General features: G+C 35.9%; 1 protein-coding gene across 1 annotated transcript in view; it reads left to right on the forward strand.

The window, feature by feature from the left end:
• MYOF (myoferlin) overlaps positions 1–17,977 on the forward strand; it is a 65,075-nt gene that overhangs the window by 17,959 nt on the left and 29,139 nt on the right. The window contains exons 5-21 of the mRNA XM_065746744.1: positions 724–808; positions 2,693–2,856; positions 3,359–3,487; positions 4,550–4,612; positions 4,688–4,738; positions 6,260–6,290; positions 6,705–6,820; positions 8,008–8,134; positions 8,846–8,949; positions 9,888–9,956; positions 10,074–10,117; positions 10,971–11,053; positions 13,109–13,147; positions 14,817–14,941; positions 15,395–15,511; positions 16,823–17,000; positions 17,783–17,907. Of these exons, the coding sequence (XP_065602816.1) occupies positions 724–808; positions 2,693–2,856; positions 3,359–3,487; positions 4,550–4,612; positions 4,688–4,738; positions 6,260–6,290; positions 6,705–6,820; positions 8,008–8,134; positions 8,846–8,949; positions 9,888–9,956; positions 10,074–10,117; positions 10,971–11,053; positions 13,109–13,147; positions 14,817–14,941; positions 15,395–15,511; positions 16,823–17,000; positions 17,783–17,907 (1,650 nt within the window). The remainder of the gene's footprint in view (positions 1–723; positions 809–2,692; positions 2,857–3,358; positions 3,488–4,549; positions 4,613–4,687; positions 4,739–6,259; positions 6,291–6,704; positions 6,821–8,007; positions 8,135–8,845; positions 8,950–9,887; positions 9,957–10,073; positions 10,118–10,970; positions 11,054–13,108; positions 13,148–14,816; positions 14,942–15,394; positions 15,512–16,822; positions 17,001–17,782; positions 17,908–17,977) is intronic.

Consider the following 17,977-nt stretch of genomic DNA (forward strand, 5'->3'; position numbering starts at 1 on the left):
CAGAGTAATTAAGCAATGTCTGATAAAAGTAATGTCTGGAACTAAATTTAGTGTTTGTGCAGTCTGGCTGCTAAGGCACTTCATATTATACTCCAGTCCATGTAATAAAAAGCCTAAAAGTATAATTTTTGGTATTTCATCAGCTACAGTTTAGTGTCATGGTTAGTTGGTCATGGAATTGTTTTTTTTTTTTTTCCGGACTCCTCATGTTACTGTGGCAACTAGGAATAATGATGTTTCATTCAATCATCTAAAACCACAATCAAGAACAAAAAGGCAACTCTGCAATTAGAATGGAAAATGACATTGTGTTTTTCTTCCAGGATGGAAGTATGAACTGGCAATTTAAAGAACCAGATAGGAAATGCTGCTTGTATTTCAGACTTAGGTTGTTGATCAGATAGCATTATCTCTCTCTGTTGTTTTTATATTTTTTTACTTTTAAACGTAGGATGTCACCTAATCTGCATCAGTATCATGAAATCAAATACATTAATATTTGTTGAATGTGTTATTTACTTATATTTGAACATATATTTCTAAATATAAACAAAGCAATATCGTATTTTTAATAATATTTTAGAGCAATCATTTGAAATTTTATCATAAATTTTGCTGTGATCAGAAGTAGTTATTATTTATGTTCATTATTAGAACAGCTGGCTCTTTAAATGAGTTATGGCAAACACTGTACTTCATAGAAAACCATGTATTTTTCTATAGGCAACAATAGATCTGGTAGTTGGATATGAGCCACCAGCTGGACCTGCGAATCCAAATGACCCAGGAGGGACCAATACACAGGAAGGTATTCCAGTCTTTTTTCAGAAAATTATTGTTTGTTGTCTTATGTATCATTTTAACCAGACTTTTGCTGAGAATGTTTTTGAGATCCTCTGGGGTTTTTTTGCAACTCATGAGAGAATTATGAAATAAAAAAGTTTTTCAGTTGACAGGTAAATAAATATGCTAATGGTTTGACTGCACTTGTAGAGATAATTAAATGTAATAAAAGTTATATGCTTGAGCCAAATAAATCAGTTTGACCATTATCTACTGATACAGAGTAACATAAGATAGGAAAAACAATGAAGTTAAGAGTCCTGGGGTGAAATTTTGTTTCCACTGAGAGATGTGCTCAGGGAGTGGAAGGACAGGTAATGTAGACAGAAAAGTTGTGTGTTAAATTACTAAACTTCATAATAATTACATGGTAATGTGGACTTGAAGGCTAAAAATGTTAATCAACTTCTATGAAAATTTTTTGATAGTCTTTTAAAAAATGTACTGTAATGGAATACAGATAAAATGCAGGCTTTTAGCTAGTATCCAGCAACTGCATGAAAATGATTTCACTGCCAGTTAGCAAACACCTCTTAGTTCATTACTGTAATACCAATTTCCCATTAACTGAAATGAATTGTAATTGTTGCAGTTTTGACTCAGAAGTAAAAATATGAAGTTCTGAGTTGGGCTGTTTAATCAAGTTTCATGAATCCAAATGGATTCTGAAAGTTGTTAGGGAGATGGAGACTTCCAGTTAAAAAATATGTCAGTCATGTTTTTAACCATCTCTTACAAGGATCACTGAGGAATTCATTATGCAAAGTGATCAGTGTCCCGTGTTCATGAACTTAACAAACATTCTGTTAATGCTAACTACCATACACACAGCATGTTCTCATAGGTTTTACCACGTTCACTGTCCTTCATTTAAGGAAAGAAGCTAAAAACACAAGGGAATGACACTTCTGTGGTCTAAATATTTATAGCTCCTGTTTCGTAATACTGGAATTTCACTGTATGATTCAGTACTGTATTGTCACGGGGTTGTAGAACCGTGTTCCACAAAGATACTGTGATTTAAGAACCCTCTTTAAAGAGGATATTTAAGGAACTTCCCTTTATTCTACAGTTACATGCTATGGAGGTGGATTCAAAGTTTTATTTTAAAAGGCAGTATCTTCCTTCACAAACTTACAAATGGTTTCATATTTTCAATGCTGAAGTAAAAAACAATGCTATGCTACAGTCTAGTCTTGCTGTTAGGAAAAATAGTTTCAACTGGTGGATGGCATGCAGAACATTAGCCAGTGTTCTGCCCTCATGGCCCAGAAACCCAAACGTATCCTGGGCTGCATGAAAAGAAACACGGCCAGCAGGGTGAGGGAGGTGATCCTGCCCTCTGCTCTGCACTGGTGAGACCTCGTGAGGAGTAATACATGAACATGTGAAGTCATCAATACAGGGGAGACATGGGCCTGTTGGAGTGTGTCCAAAAAAGGGCCACAAAAACAAGTCATGGGAAGGAACACCTCTACAAGGATAGGCTGGAAGAATTGGATCTGTTCAGTCTGGAGAAAAGAAGGCTCTGGGGAGACCTGAGAGCAGCTTTTTCGATACCTCAAGGGTATTTCAATGGAGGCTAAAGGCAGGCTCTGCAGAGGGTTTTGTTGTGATCGGACATGGGGAAATGGTTTCCCCCATATGAAAAGAGAGATTTAGATGTAAGGAAGAAGTTTTTTACATTAAGGGTGGTGAGACACCGGTTCAGGTTGCCCAGGGGTGTGGTAGATGTCCCTTTGAATGCAAAGTCAGGTTGGACAGGGCTCTCTGATTACTGAAAAATCGTCAACAATAATATATCAAGTTGTACTATTTGTTTATCATCTGCACTGCTGTTTAACTGTAGCAGATGGAGAAGATGACGGAGATTGTGAAGATGTCCTGGATGGTGCTGGTGCTGGCATCACACCAACAGTTCCAAGTGGCACAAGGGAAGCTCAGCTAGCTAGGCGCATCACCAAAGGAAAGAAAACACGGAGAATCCTTTCTAACAAACCACAAGACTTTCAGGTAATAGATTTATTAAATACTGTATGTTGCCTTTTTCAGGTATCACTCCTTTCATGTTATCCTTGAGTATTAATGTCAGATCATTCAAAGCTAATGCATTGTGAAGACAATTAACCTCTAAATTTAGAAGCCTTTAAAAACCTAAATTTAAATTCCAAAGTATTTTTCATATTCAGAGATGTGTAGTTTTGAAGAGCTGACCGAAATACTGGTGAATCTTATTTACTGTATAGCTGGATGATATCAGGTTACAATATCAGCTTTAAAAATAAGTAGTAAATGCAAGTTAAAAAAACCTTACTGAAAAACTTATCTCCAGTTTGCCCTGTAAAATTCAAATAAAGTTATAATTAAGCTTGAAAAGTCTGTCCATATCTGCCAGTTGCTTGAGGTTTGATTAGCTATTTTGATGGTGTATTGAGAAATTGCTGCCACTAGGACATTAAAAACCTTAGGGAATGGGTTAATACAAATGTCTGATCATTTGTCTTTATTTATTCAGATTCGTGTTAGAGTCATCGAAGGTCGTCAGTTACCTGGAAATAACATAAAACCAGTTGTTAAAGTTCATGTCTGTGGTCAGACACATCGAACAAGAATCAAAAGAGGAAACAACCCTTATTTTGATGAAGTGGGTGTTGTAAGAAACGTGTAACCTATTCTTTGATGTCGTTGTCCACATGATATATTAATATATATTTGAATATTGGGCTTTGAATAGTTGTGTGCAGGCTGTAAAATCACAAAAAAAAAAAAAAAAGAATTTACTGTAGATCTCTGTGATGTCTGCAGCTGAGCTTTCTGTGTAATGCTTTGGTTTACTAAGACTGCCACACAGAATCTGGAAATGCCACTGCCTCACTATATATAATTTGTAATTGCACAACTAGACTTACCTGCCCAGGTAGAGATTTGTACCTGAAACATATGGAAATGACAGAATAGAATTCACAACAGTTTAAAGGGCACAAATGTGACTGTATATCTGGAACAGTGAACCTATAGATATTTCACTCATATTGGCAAAAAAAAAAAAAGAGAAAAGAAGAAAAGAGAGTGAGAAAATAACTTGCAGCTTAATTTAATCAACTGTAGTCAGTATGTAGAGGGGGGACCATTTTCTTGTACCTTTATTTGAATCGAGTTCTAACTGAAGTATGACAAGGCTCAAACATCAAACCTAGTAAAGCATATACTACAAATAAGAGCAAATAAGCTAGTAAGTAGTATATTTATCTTCATGCTGTCCAACTCTCAGATTTTTTTACTGTGGCCTTGAAATTCAAAGATGCAAATCATTATAATCATTATAATAATTTTATCATGAACATTTATCATAACTGAATGTCCTGGAGAACAAATTGGTTTTACAATTGCAGAATATGTTCCCCTGAGGAGAATATGAAGTACAGAGCAAAGGCAGTGCTGAAAGTTTCCAACACAACTGTACCTACTACATTCTTTTTAGTGGAAGTCCTCATTTGTCTTCTATTTTATGCTAAGCTTATTTACCAAGTTCAGTTTTTAATTCTGCAGTAAATAATCATATAATGTTTTCAACACAGAGGCAGACTGAAAATGTGATAACAAGTTAGGCTTTGTAAGCCTCCTAAAAGCAAGTTTTCTGATTTTCTTCTCAAAGGATTGCGTGTTTGCCATTTTGTGACAGGTCTTTTTGTTTTTACCTTAACAGATATTTTTCTACAATGTCCACATGACTCCTTTAGAGTTGCTTGATGAAACAATTAGCATCCGGGTAAGAAAAAGTGGTGCATATGGGATTCTCTGTTTCACTGTCAGAAGCATTCATGATTCGTGTCTGTCTTTATAGGCATATGATTCTTACTCCCTGCGAGCAGACTGTCTAATGGGAGAATTTAAGGTGGGTATGAAACATTTTAAGTATCTTGACCAAAGTAAAGAAAACGAGGAATTAATAAAACCTCTGTTTTAAGCATTTAAATTTACACTGCTTTAGCATGGGGCCAGAGAATTACCTAGCGATGTCTTCATGGTTATCTTGACTAGTGGCTCTAGCCACTAGTAATTGCTTTTCTTACTTGAGTAGATTATTGTTAAAATAAAATTGTATCTGCTTTATATACCAAGTTTTCTCACTTGGTATCCAAACGGAAAAACTTATTTTCCAGAAGATTAATGTTCTACTCAAAAAGTGACAAGGTGATTATTTGGTATGAAGAAATAATTTTATTAGACAAGTAGAATGGTATGAGATGTATGACAGCATAAAGATGCAGGCTCTGAAATGGTGCAAAAAGATGTTTGGTTGATCAGAAGCTGAAGTAAAATTGATCACAGAAAAGTCTCTTAAAGTAACTTTTGTGGTTCTGATGATAATAGTGTGATAGGTTATTGGGATGCATTGCAGTCAATACTGGGAGGTGGACATCTGCCCTGTTGAAGGTATTTCTAAAACAATACGAACACAGCATTCATATGATAATTGTAATGTTTGCTCAAATTCCCTGTTATAACGTTTCCAATATCAGTGTTGATTGTCTTTCATTTGCTTATTTTGTACTGCAAAAATTCTGTACATCTCTAGACCTGATATGTGTGGAAGAGCTCTCTTTATATGAAGCAGGTTATGCCACAAACCTGGTAGCTTTTGCTCCTTACTGCTTAGTTTCTCTATCATTTCTAGTGATTCAGACAGTGACATATTGCTCTGATTGTTCATTCAGTAAGAAAAATAGGCAGATGACAGCATGTACTTCAGATGCTTTCTGTTCCTGCACACATTTCAGGAGGAACCCTAGGAAATTACTTTTTTCAGAACTGTGAGGAGTACTGGCCCCAGTTGCCATGAGCAAACATACTTAACCTTTATGAACATGTTTGAAATCTTATACAATTAATATAGTAGTAGTATATGTGCAATCTTGTCCAGGTTTCAACTAGTGGAGGAAATATCACTCATCTTTTATAAGGAAAAATGAAATGATTCATTAGAAGAAAAAGTAATTTCTGCAACTGAGATTTTCAGCAGGAGATAGGAACAAAACAGAACAAAAAATAAAGCCTTTATGAACATAAAATTAAGAGAAAACATGGAAATTTGAGAAGCAGTAAGCTACTTCCATCTTCTGTCTCTGTTAAATGGAAGAACAAGAGATGTGAGGAAAGAAGGAAGTAACTACCTCTGTTAAACTGTATGCATCTTCTATGGAGTTGTTTTTTTGTTTGTTTGTTTTTTGGATGCTGTATCTATTCAAAATTCCTCATTTGTCAATGTAAGGAATTTCTCTTTTTCCTCCCAGGAGTGTACTGTGTAAACTTACACTGTTTGTGACAAACTTTGGAAAAACTTCAGAGAAGTTTTCCCAGCCATTCTGTTTCTGATCTGTTTCTTCAGATGTGATGTATTTGTTCTTTATTGCAGATTGACATTGGCTATGTCTATGACGAGCCTGGTAAGTAACAGCTACTTAATATCCTCTTTTCTAGTTTGAAACTTGGAATTGAAATATTTTCATTACTGTTTCTTGAGTAAATTGAGATCTCTACTTAAAGTGTTAAAAAAAATAATAATCCAACAGTATGTAATTCTTTTCAGTGCTTTCAAGATGAAGGACAAGCACCCAAAATTTGGATATTAGTTTTGGTATTAAAGACATTTTTAAGTGTTTAAAGCACTGCAAAATTATTTGTTCATTGTGTCACTGTACAAGTTTGCCACTTAATTTAACAGCGCTAGATGTCTTATTTGAATGGGAGATACTGAGACCTAAGGCAGGATAATTCTTTGGAACAGTTAGGTTTGACATTATGAATTTTGCCTTTATGAAATGGTTATTATTAGGTGGATTTTGCTTGTTTAATTTTAGGCCATGCAGTCATGAGAAAATGGCTTTTGCTGAGTGATCCTGAGGATACAAGTTCAGGAGCTAAAGGCTATATGAAAGTCAGCATGTTTGTCCTGGGAACTGGAGATGAGCCACCAGTAAGTCAGATTGATATGCTTTTCTTCTACTCCCTCCACCTCATTCATGGATATGTATTTATGTTCCCCCTCATGCTTCATGAATTCTGTATTATTCCTTCTAAGAACAGTATCTAAAAGAACTCCTATTTCAGCAACCTTTGTATATACTCTGGCTGTGCTGACCAACCACTTGTAGGTATTTCTTCATGTCCTGGAAGAAGCAGAAATGTGCTAGCCCAGCACTGCATGTGAGCTAATATGTAATTCTACTTAGCATAGGTAGTCAGGCTGAGCAGCTTTTTGGTATCAATTGCATGACTAACTCAGGAATGTCTCAGCTATTGCGTGATGTAGATGAGCCTGGAGAGAAGCCTCAGTACCAGAAAGCTTCAAATACTTACCTGGTGAAAATCAGGCCCATCAGTAGTTTCAGGTTAGTTAATTTGATGTATAGGAAAGCACACAATTGTGAAAACTAACTGCTATTAGTATAAATTAAATCCTTAACAGTTGTCTGCTGTCCTGTCAAGGCAAAAATAGACCCTCTTCCCTGTGTGACTTTTTTCACCCTTGAATGTTGTCTGTAGTTTCAATTCTGCTATTAATCCTGCGTGAGATTTTTTACATTCTGCACCTCCTTAATTTAAAGGTAATGTGGTCCCTGCAGTCATGGAGTATCTCCTTCTTGTCCGATACTGTAGAATCATGGAATGATTTGGGTTGGAAAGAACCTTTAAAGTTCACGCTGTCTTAGTGATTCTTGATGTAACAGTGATATTCGTAGTTTTTTTGTGGTGAAGTTTTGAATCTATTGTTTATTTTTTAAATGGTAAATTACATCAAAATTGTGCACGTTAGCTAGTTGTAATACAGTGCTGTACAATATTAATCTCAAGATGGGTATGAAAATTGCACAAAGCTGGCATTTTCTGTGAGTATACTAATGATCATCAGGTGATGATGGTTTTAAAAGTGTGACTGTGATAAGCTGAATCGAGATGAAAATCTCAATAAAATAGTTTTAGTAAAGTTAATTTTTATGGATTGAAAATACAATAAGATTTCAGTCGTTATAATGAAACTGACAATGGTATTCTACCTGAAATGTACTGCAGGCACCAGTTTAACTAATTGCCTTAAACCTACATGTTAATCTCCATCTTTCTTACGTACTAGCTGTTATGTACTAATGCATCTCCCAACAGGTTGAAAAAAGGGAAAAAGATAATGAAAGCGATGATGTGGAAAGCAATCTGTTACTGCCAGCTGGAATTGCACTTCGATGGGTCACTTTCCTTCTCAAAATCTACAGAGCTGAGGACATTCCACAAAGTACCTAGATTCTTACTGTCTGCCTATTAGTGCATTTGGTGATTAGAAAATATAACGCTGTAGAAGTACCTATGCTAGTGCTCAGACCCAGCTATCTGTTTTAGCTGTTCATGAAACATAAAACATTGCTGCTTGAGCCAATAATTTTGCAGTGGTGTAAGTAGCCTATTTCAGCCCTTTGGTAATGCTCAGTAAGCCTACTTCATTCTTACAGTGAGTAATTTAATGTTACCCACTAGATGTGTGATGTTCATCTGTTCCTGAGTGGGCTTCAATAAGTAGTTCATTAGCCTTTCTGCAATCGTGGAAGTGAAATGCATGTAGTTAACTTCAGTTACAGTTGGTCTGCAGGTATCTGAGTGTTCTATGAATGTCAATTTTGAATATGCCAATTTTATCCCTTTATTATAGCATGATTTCTCCCCTCTATCTGTGACAGGTGACCACGTCTACAGGTACTTGAGTAAAACATTTCAAATACGACTCTCAGTTTTATTGTGTTTCAGGAATTTATATTCCTGAAATTTCACCAAAGCCTAAATTCTCCCCTTTCACCAGTATATTTTTTATCTTCATAACTTTGTTCATCAGATTAGACTTCACCCTACGTTGATGTATAAATTGGTTGATTTAAGTGGGAATGTTACGGCAAGTTTAAATTTGAAGAAAAAAAATATAGTCTTTAATTTCTGTTTTGAATATTCTCTTCAGTGGATGATGCTTTTGCACAGACTGTCAAGGAAATATTTGGAGGAGAAGCAGACAAGAAAAACCTGGTAGATCCCTTTGTGGAAGTTTCTTTTGCTGGAAGAAAGGTAATTAAGTAAATATCTGAGTCACTGCATTTTAGTCACGATCCTGAGGGAGAATTTATATGCCAGTATATGTTTTTAAGTTTTCCCATATTATGGGAATGAAAAAGCATTGGCGCTAAAGTTCACCTACTAAAACAAGGGCAGTCTACAAAGGATGGTAGAATGGGTGTAAAGCTGATGACTAATAAAAAGAATGTATGACTAAAGGCTAGGAACTGATGTGTGCCAGACTACTTATCTACAAGTTCCTGATAGCTTTTTTGTAATGGGTTGTGCAGGTTTTTATGGACAGGTTAACAGCATTTGTTCATTTTATGACTAATATGTTCCTCAGAATAGCAAATTTTGGCTGAAGCCCAATTGCACAGCCTACATTCATAGCTGTCCAGTTTTTAAGAGGAAAAATGCCAGTCCTTTATTATGCTATATAATCAGGTTACCACTCTCAGTAACCAGAGGAGATCTTCAGTCTGCATTACCAACAAATAATACAGGCACTCCCAAAAAGTATATTCTCCATCTATGCTGAAATATGTGTAAGTTAAGCTGATATTAGGTCATTCCTTTGCCTTGTCTTTTTGCAGTGATAAGAGATCATTATTAGTGTGAAAGTACCTTCATTGTAGCTAGTGGAAATAACATGCTTTTTATTTCCCCCTAGGGTAATTCCAGCCTCATGTTTAAATACTACTTAAGAATTGTATTTTTCCTTCCAATAGTTGTTAAGGTTACCTATGCAGGACAGGTTAGCAATGTTTATGAACTGAAAACAACTGGTTTATTGCAGCATAAGAACCTCAGTATTTATCATTAACTACTACCCCTTATCTTTCTGAGTAGAATGTGATTGATCCAAAATCACAGCTAGTATATGTTTGGGTTTTTTTTTTTTGTCCATTATATCTTTTCCCTATCTATTTTTTGTTTTTTTTTTTCAGGTTTGCACAAATATAATTGAGAAAAATGCTAATCCAGAGTGGAACCAAATTATTTATCTTCAAGTCAAGGTCAGGGTTTATTTTTCTTGTTAATTTAGTAAATGAACATTCTTTTGGAACCCAAAGTAGTAAGATTAGCAAGTTGAAATAATTAATTGGTTATTTATTATCATTGCTTTTTTTCAGTTTCCCTCAATGTGTGAGAAAATAAAACTTTCAGTTGTTGACTGGTGAGTTATAACTTTTAGTACTGGACAGTATGAATTATATTATGTGAAGTCTGAATCCTTAGCTGTCAAATATTGTTAGAGTCTCAATCTATTAGGAGTATTTAAGCATATGCATAATTACATGCATTAACAATAACAGTTCCTTTACAAGAAACCTGATTAGCATACTGTTAGTGTGCTGAATAGTGAACACTGTTGTTATTTAGGTGTTAGTGAAGAATAATGTTTGTAATACTTGTTAGTCTCTTTTCTTCCCTAGTTTTGTACTCACTGACTAGTTCATTAGAATTTTTAAGAATGTTTGAATTCCATTGCATTTTCAGAAAAAACTTGAATGAGTGCTTCTGTAAATTTGTCTTGCACATCAATACTGTCTTCCCTATTAATTCATGGATTGTTGAATACCATTCATATATTAAGCATGCATGTTGTTTAGGTGGTTCAACTCCTTGTATGGTACAGCTGCTATTCTGTCTGTATGCCTATTTACACTTAACTAGGTGTAGTTCTGGAGAGAAGGCAGAAAATCTCACAGGGATCTGGATCGCAATTTTCTGACTACTACAAGTTTTTTACTGTATCCTGAAAGATATATAAATGATTATTTCCAGCAGAGCTTCTAAGTTGGTTGCTAAAATTCAACTATTTTAAGGAGTTTTTCAGTTTTTCACACATTTTCCTCATGATAAAATGTTTTTGTAATTAGCCATTACCTTCTGCTAATAGTAAAACATTCCAGATGATACAAATGTGAGCACGCAATCTTGGAGTGCCTTTTAGCCACCTGTATTTGCTTCCATGTAGAATGGCCAACATAAAGTTTAATTAAAACCATTCCTTTTTCTTTTTGTAGGGATCGTCTTACCAGAAATGATGTAGTAGGAACAACATATTTGAGTCTCTCAAAAATTGCTTCTTCTGGAGGGGAAATTGAAGGTAAATAATTCAGCAGTATGTGACATATTTTCTTCTCTTAGGAGGAGCAGCAAGAATCAGTGCTCTTAAGAAAGCATATTTTCATACAGCTCCTCAGTTCTGTGGCAAAAAGATTATCTATTTCCGGAGATTTTAAAACAATACTCACAGAAAATATACACTGGGATGTTCAGAGGATTAATGTTTAAACCACATCATCATAAAAATAGCAGTAACTCAAAATTCAGTGTTGTTTTAATAAGTATCTATAATATTTAATAAATATAGTAATGAATATACATATATATACAGTTAATGAGTTAATTACATTTGTAAGTTCAATCCAAAAATTACAAAACCATGTTATCTTACAGTATATAATTAGTAAGATAAGTAAATTTGCTAAGATACTTAATAACAATTCAGTGTTTCATAATCACTGCTTCACCAAGTACTAGTGTACCAGATTTCTTCTGCCACCTTATGAGTCAATCCCTTCTTTTGTTGGAAAGGGAATGTAAAAAGAGGATGATATTCCTGAGTAGTTAGCCCACAGGAATGATCTAGAACCACCTACTTATTTCCTGTATACTGCTTTCAGATGCTGAGAGGAATTTTGATCAGTCACTGCTTAGATCAGCAGCTTTATAGAAATACACACTATAACTCATTGCTTATGAGCTCCATGTGACTATTTAGCAACCCTTAATTTATCACTGAAGCTATTAATATAAGTGCCTGAGGTACTATGATCAAGCATCCTTAACTTGAGTATTTTGAATGTCTCCAGAGACGGAGACCCCACAAGCTCTCTGGGCAGCCTGTTCCAGTGTTCTGTTACCCTTACTCTGAAGAAGGTTTTCCTCCTATTTATGTGGAACTTCCTGTGTTACAGCTTGTTGACTCCATTTGACAATTTGTAATGAAATGTTTCATAGTGGTATGATAAGCAGTTTTGTGCAGAGATTTTGGGAAATACTAAATAATGCAGTTTCTATTATCTTTCTGTTCTAGTATAATGTTGTGAATGTTTTACAAATAATATCTTTGTCATCTATGTCTATAATCCCATCTTTTCCTAGCAGGTTCTTCATACATTTGAGCCAGCTGCATTATTTTCCCTAAAAAAATGTTTTGTCTTTTTCATGAACATAGTGTGGCATGGTGGGTGCCAGACACAATCTTAAAGCTCATGATTAATCATGCTTGACATTTATTAATGTGTTGTTCGTTATTTTGTGGGACACAGACTTAAAACCAATTCATCAATATGAATCTAAATTGCTGTTTTGTTTGTTTGGCTTTTTATCTCTTGTGTTTATGTATATGAAGTGTACTTATGGTTGGAAATCAGCCTGGTTTGTCCTCAAACAAGTAGCTATGGCAGAAGTTCATTAACAAAATGTGTGGCTTCAACCCTGCATGATGTGAGCAGATATTTAAATATCAGATGGAGTTGTATTGCCGGTCACATAACATCAGGCTTAGTATCTGGTCCCCTTAAAAATACTGCTTTTGAAAGTACAACTTTACTTTCATATAATCCACATGCAACCAGAGCCAAAAGCAAAGGTTAGGAAGGCAATGAGAAATCAAAGGCAGAAGGACTGGGCTGTTGGGTATATTTCAGCTCTGGAACAATCACTTGTACTACCCACACAAATATGTAACTTGAACTACTGCTGAGTCAGAGCTCACTCGAGAGCCATGAGTGCCTCATTCAGGTGCTGGGTAACAGCAAACATATTTCTTGGGTTCTCTCTCTACTAAAGTAGTGACACTAGAATAAACTATTTCTGTGTAAAATCTCAGATTATATTCCCAGGAACCAGGCTTTTTGAAGCCTGTTCTGGCTTCCAAATAACTCAGAAACTCCTTTTCCTTTGAAATTTGTACAAGAAAAGTAACGCCTTCGTATTATAATCAGGAAGTGAAATTCTAGCCCATGTGAACTTTTTTTTTTTCCTCAGGCCTTCACCTGTACTTTTAAAACAGATTGCTTTTTGATATATTTGTTTTTAAAATGTTATTGTCTTCTTTCTTGTAATATCTTCAACATCTCTTTTTATGATACAGAATTTTCATCTTCGGGAGTTGGGTCTTCATCGTATGAAGGTTTATATCTTGGTCTGTTACTGATTTTACTTCCATTGCCCAAACTGAGATGTATTGCCTAAGAAAACCCATCATCTTAAATGTATATAAATATTTTGAAATTCTGTCAAGGACTTCACTATTATAATTACAGATTATCAAACATTGCTAACTATATAAAACAGTTTTGGCACTGGAACTGTTTGGAAAATTTCTGTTTGGCTGATGCTTCAAGCTGTGTTTTATTGTTGTGTTTGCAGTCACTTAAATTATTAAGTGCTCTAACAATGGATTGCAGTTTTCAACTTAACCTATGAGCTCTAAACTATGTTTGCAGCTTCTGAGCCTTACAGTAGTAAATAACTGCATAAATAATAAGCGCATGCTTTGCTTATCCTTAGCTCTGTGAAAATGTGGAAAGATGGCTCTTTCTGACTGTATTGAAAGCTTTGAAAGACTTTGTATAACTATTTACATAATAAAAAATAAATACAGTTGGAGTGCAGTTGAAAGGTAACAAACACATTCCTGCACCCAAGTACTTTGTTTACTATTTTTCTTTCTTAAAAAAAGTAATACTAAGTTGAAGGGCAAAAGAGCTTTTTGGAATTGGTTTCTGTAGTACACAATTATCAGCCTTCAAAATGTTTTCTATTTAAGAAAATATAAGTATTAAAAACACAGCAACAATGAAGAGGGTGGAAGGTTAAAGGATCCGGACATAAGATGCTGCAAATCTTTATTTTACATTTTGAGATTTTACTTTGCACTGATAGGAAATTATGTCAAGACATTACATTGATTTTTATTCGTGTCAGTCATTAGTCACTGTGACAAAGTCACAGAAGGCAAAACCTTTTATTTTTCACTTTCTTACCTCAACTACATTTTCTTGTAAATATGTATTGCATTGTACTACAGATCGTTCTGAGTGATTTATGCTGCAAGGTTTAGAACTGGATTCAGATCTTTTTTACATGGGGTTCACTTGATCAAGACAGAAGTTTGGTTAAAGCAAGAGAAGAAAGATAGAATCTTTCCTGTTCTCATAACTGTGCAGTATTTTTCCTACTTGTGGGAGGAAATTAGTATATAAATTGGATCTTACTGTCATTGTAATTAGTAGCAGTTATTAATAGAGTCTGCATTTGTCTTTTTTTTACCACAAAGTATAATCACAGAAAAATTGTATCACAATTAAAACAGTGAGATTAATTCTGCTAAATTCTAGATTTTTGTGGTATGATGCACATCTTTATTGTGACTGCTCAGCTAGAGCAATGATGACCTGTGTGTTTAAATGAATGCAGATTTTGTGTTTCATTTCTTAGTGGAAAAGATGTTTTCCATTAACACATGAGTGTATTCACATTAATGAAAATGTTGTACTTGGAGTGGGCCCAAAGTTCTGTTTATTCTTAGGGTTTTTTGTGTTGTTTTTTTTTTACTGCATGAAGTAGTATACAGTAGGTATGTACAATGAAAGAGGAAGCTAGGAACAAATAGTCAGTGATATAGTTACTTTAAATTCATATTGTATACCCAGATAATAAAGTGTTCTTAATTTTCTAATAACTAATACGTAACTAATATCTCACATTTGTTCTGTTGCGTTTGAAAGTAATGCTGATTGTTTTCCTTTCTCTGAATGATAACTAACAGAGATATAATAGTGATTTTTGCTTACTAGTCAACACAGGAGAAACAGAAGTTGGCTTTTTACCAACATTTGGACCTTGTTACTTAAACTTCTATGGAAGTCCAAGAGAATACACAGGATTCCCAGATCCATATGATGAGTTAAACTTTGGAAAGGTCAGTTTCCTTATTGATTGTTTTTTAATAAAAGGATTAAACCCAATTAGATATAATCAGTTTATTAACTCACTTTAAATTGTATTTTTTTCACATATTCCCTTTGGGGTTTTTTTTCTGATGGTGGTTTTTCTTTCTGATGGTATCTTCTTATATTTTTTAAACATTTTTGAAGGAGCAACAGAGATTTTAGTGATTTTTTCCACTACCTGTATCTCTTTGTGCACTTGTATTTCTTACCTCTTTGTTTTCTTAAGTATCCATTTATTTTTCACTTCTATATTAATAATTAATTTCAACTGCTTTTTTTCATTTGTTCAAATATGTACGTGCATGCCTCTGTGAAAGTTTTAAGAATGCTTTAGTCCACCATAAGCATGTACAGGCAAAGAAAGATTACGTTAGTTCAGGAGAAAAATGTAAAATCAGACTAAATCTGTCATTCTGTTACAGGGAGAAGGAGTTGCTTATAGAGGAAGAATTCTTGTTGAACTGTCTACAATGCTTGAAAGCAAACCTGTTAATAAAAAGTTAGACATGATCCCTAGTGATGATATACTGGTGGTTGAGGTACGTTCTTTTTTTGCTGTAGCTGTAAGTGATGCAGGGTTGCCTTGTCTGGTTATTTCTGGAGAGTGATCTACCTTAGTAAAATTGAAACTATCGAGCTGAATCTTAGAATTTAGACATGCTTAGTTATAGTGTGGCTACAGAAATATCAGACCCTGGAGTATGCCCATGCTGTTGCTGAGACTGAACTGGGACCCCTCAGGAGGGTGCTTGGAGCAGAGCCCATTGGGGCAGGGGCCCTGGGCTGGGTCAGTGGTGAGTACACTACTCCCTGACTCATCCATCCCATGTCCTACAGTTTTCTGGACTGTCCTTAAGGCACCTGGGAGTCATCCTATGTCCTGCTAGTCTGGTGCCTGTGCCTCCCCCACCTCAGGAGCCTTGCATTTCGGGCAAGGGCTTCCTGAGCAGCCTGCTAGGCAGCAGAAACAGGGAGCATCACCATTGCAGGAGTAACTGCTTCCTCCTCAGGACATTCCCAGCACATTAATGGAAGAGGCAGCCAGAGCTTGCCCCAGCCCCAGGCTGAAGGCAGAGTTGGGTGTGGGATAGAGAAGCAGGGCTGCTCTGCGCTGTCTTCAATGGACAAGTTGTGTATGGAGGAGATAAGCATGCAAAGGGCTCTTGTCAGCAGCCCTTGCTCCTGGTACTCAAGGCTACCCAAGGGATGTACCTGTCTGCCCCCAAATCACCAGGCCACTTTGAAGTCTGGAGTTGTGCAAGGCCTTTGACGTGGTCCTGCACCTCTTATCTCTAAATTGGAGAAATATGAATTTGAGGGCTGTACTGTTCAATGGATAATGAGCTGGTTGGATGGTTGCAGCCAGGGGGTTGTGGTCAGTGACTCCACGTTCTCGTGCAGGGCAGTCATGAGTGGTATCCCTCTGGATAAGATTAAGGGGGAATTTAAAAGCTAAAGAAAGGGACGTTTATGTTAGATGTTAGGTGGAAATTCTGTACTCAGAGTGATGAGGCACTGGAACAGGTTGCCCAGAAAATCTATTGATGTCCCATCCCTGGAGGTGTTTAAGGCCAGGTTGGATGGGGCCCTGGGTGGAAACCCTGTCCACAGAGGGGTGATGGGAGCACAATAATCTTTAAGGTCCCTTCCAAGATAAGCCTTTCTATGACATTCTATCATTTTTATGCTCTCAAATGCAATAACTTATGACACACATCTGTCTTCTTGGTACAACTCAGAAGCAAGGAAAAAAAGAATCTTTATTTCCACTGAGCAAACAGTACTGTTTCCTTTAATTGAGGTTCATATCTACAAATATTTCAACAGAACTAAAAATGTTCTTGCTGTAGAAATACCAGCGCAGGCGAAAGTTCTGCTTGGCTGCTGTGTTTCATTCTGCTACCATGCTGCAAGACACTGGTGAGCCTATCCAGTTTGAAGTTAGCATTGGTAACTATGGCAACAAGTTTGATACCACCTGTAAACCTTTGGCATCGACAACTCAGTACAGTCGTGCTGTTTTTGACGGTAAGTATGCTGCTGCTCTGACTGGGATAAGATCATGTAGAGCTGTCCTTTGAGGGTGCAGGGGATTTATACTTTTGGAACGACAGCCCTCACACCACTAAAAATTACTGGAAAATGAACAGAAAATAACATGGTTCTTTATGGTCTTTGATGGAAAGTAGACTGAAAGGCCTCTTGATCCTTGTAAAGAAAATTTTTCAGAGTTCAGTATACTAGGAGCTCTGTGTACTAGGAAAACTGGTAGGAAACAGAAATCACAGTGTTTTACAGGTATCTAAAAGCTAGGGATTAAGAAGGGAAAGCACCATCAGAACGTTCTGCTTTGAGAGATAACAAACTTGTAACTGAGGGTCTGACAGCCTATAAGAAAACAAGTTATCTGTGTCACAGAAATATATGTTTGGGCTATAAATTTTTTATTAAATGCAAACGTTTTCTCTGCGTATCAAAGGATAGGGAAAGTGATTATTTGAATGTTTTATTTCAGAGAAACACATTAATTCTCACAGTGTTTTACACTAGTAAATAATTGGTTAGATCAATGAATGTGTTAACAGAATATCTATTGGTAAAAAAAACAAAAAAACTGATTATACAGCTGGAGTGGGAGTTTTACCATCCAACAGAAGTTATGGGTGCTGAAAAGTATAAATCCTTTGGTAAGTTCGGCTAGCTGCATGTTCCTCCTGAGTGATAGTTCATAACTGAAGTGAATAGAACAACTTGTACAGTGTACAGTATGTGTCCCTGCCATGAGTTCTGTCTAACATGTTTCACACCAGGTAATTATTATTACTACCTGCCATGGGCAAGCACAAAGCCAGTGGTAACACTGACTTCTTTTTGGGAGGACATCAGTCATAGATTGGACCCCGTGAATGTAATCCTGAACATGGTTGAAAGACTGGTAAGATTTCTTTTTTGCTGCTTTGACTCTTTTCTTGGATGTGTGAAGAAAAGTGACTTTTTGAGCAAAT

Source organism: Cyrtonyx montezumae, unplaced genomic scaffold, assembly GCF_038088225.1.
Source record: "Cyrtonyx montezumae isolate F1298 unplaced genomic scaffold, pur_monq_1.0 scaffold_4, whole genome shotgun sequence".
NCBI lineage: Eukaryota > Metazoa > Chordata > Aves > Galliformes > Odontophoridae > Cyrtonyx > Cyrtonyx montezumae.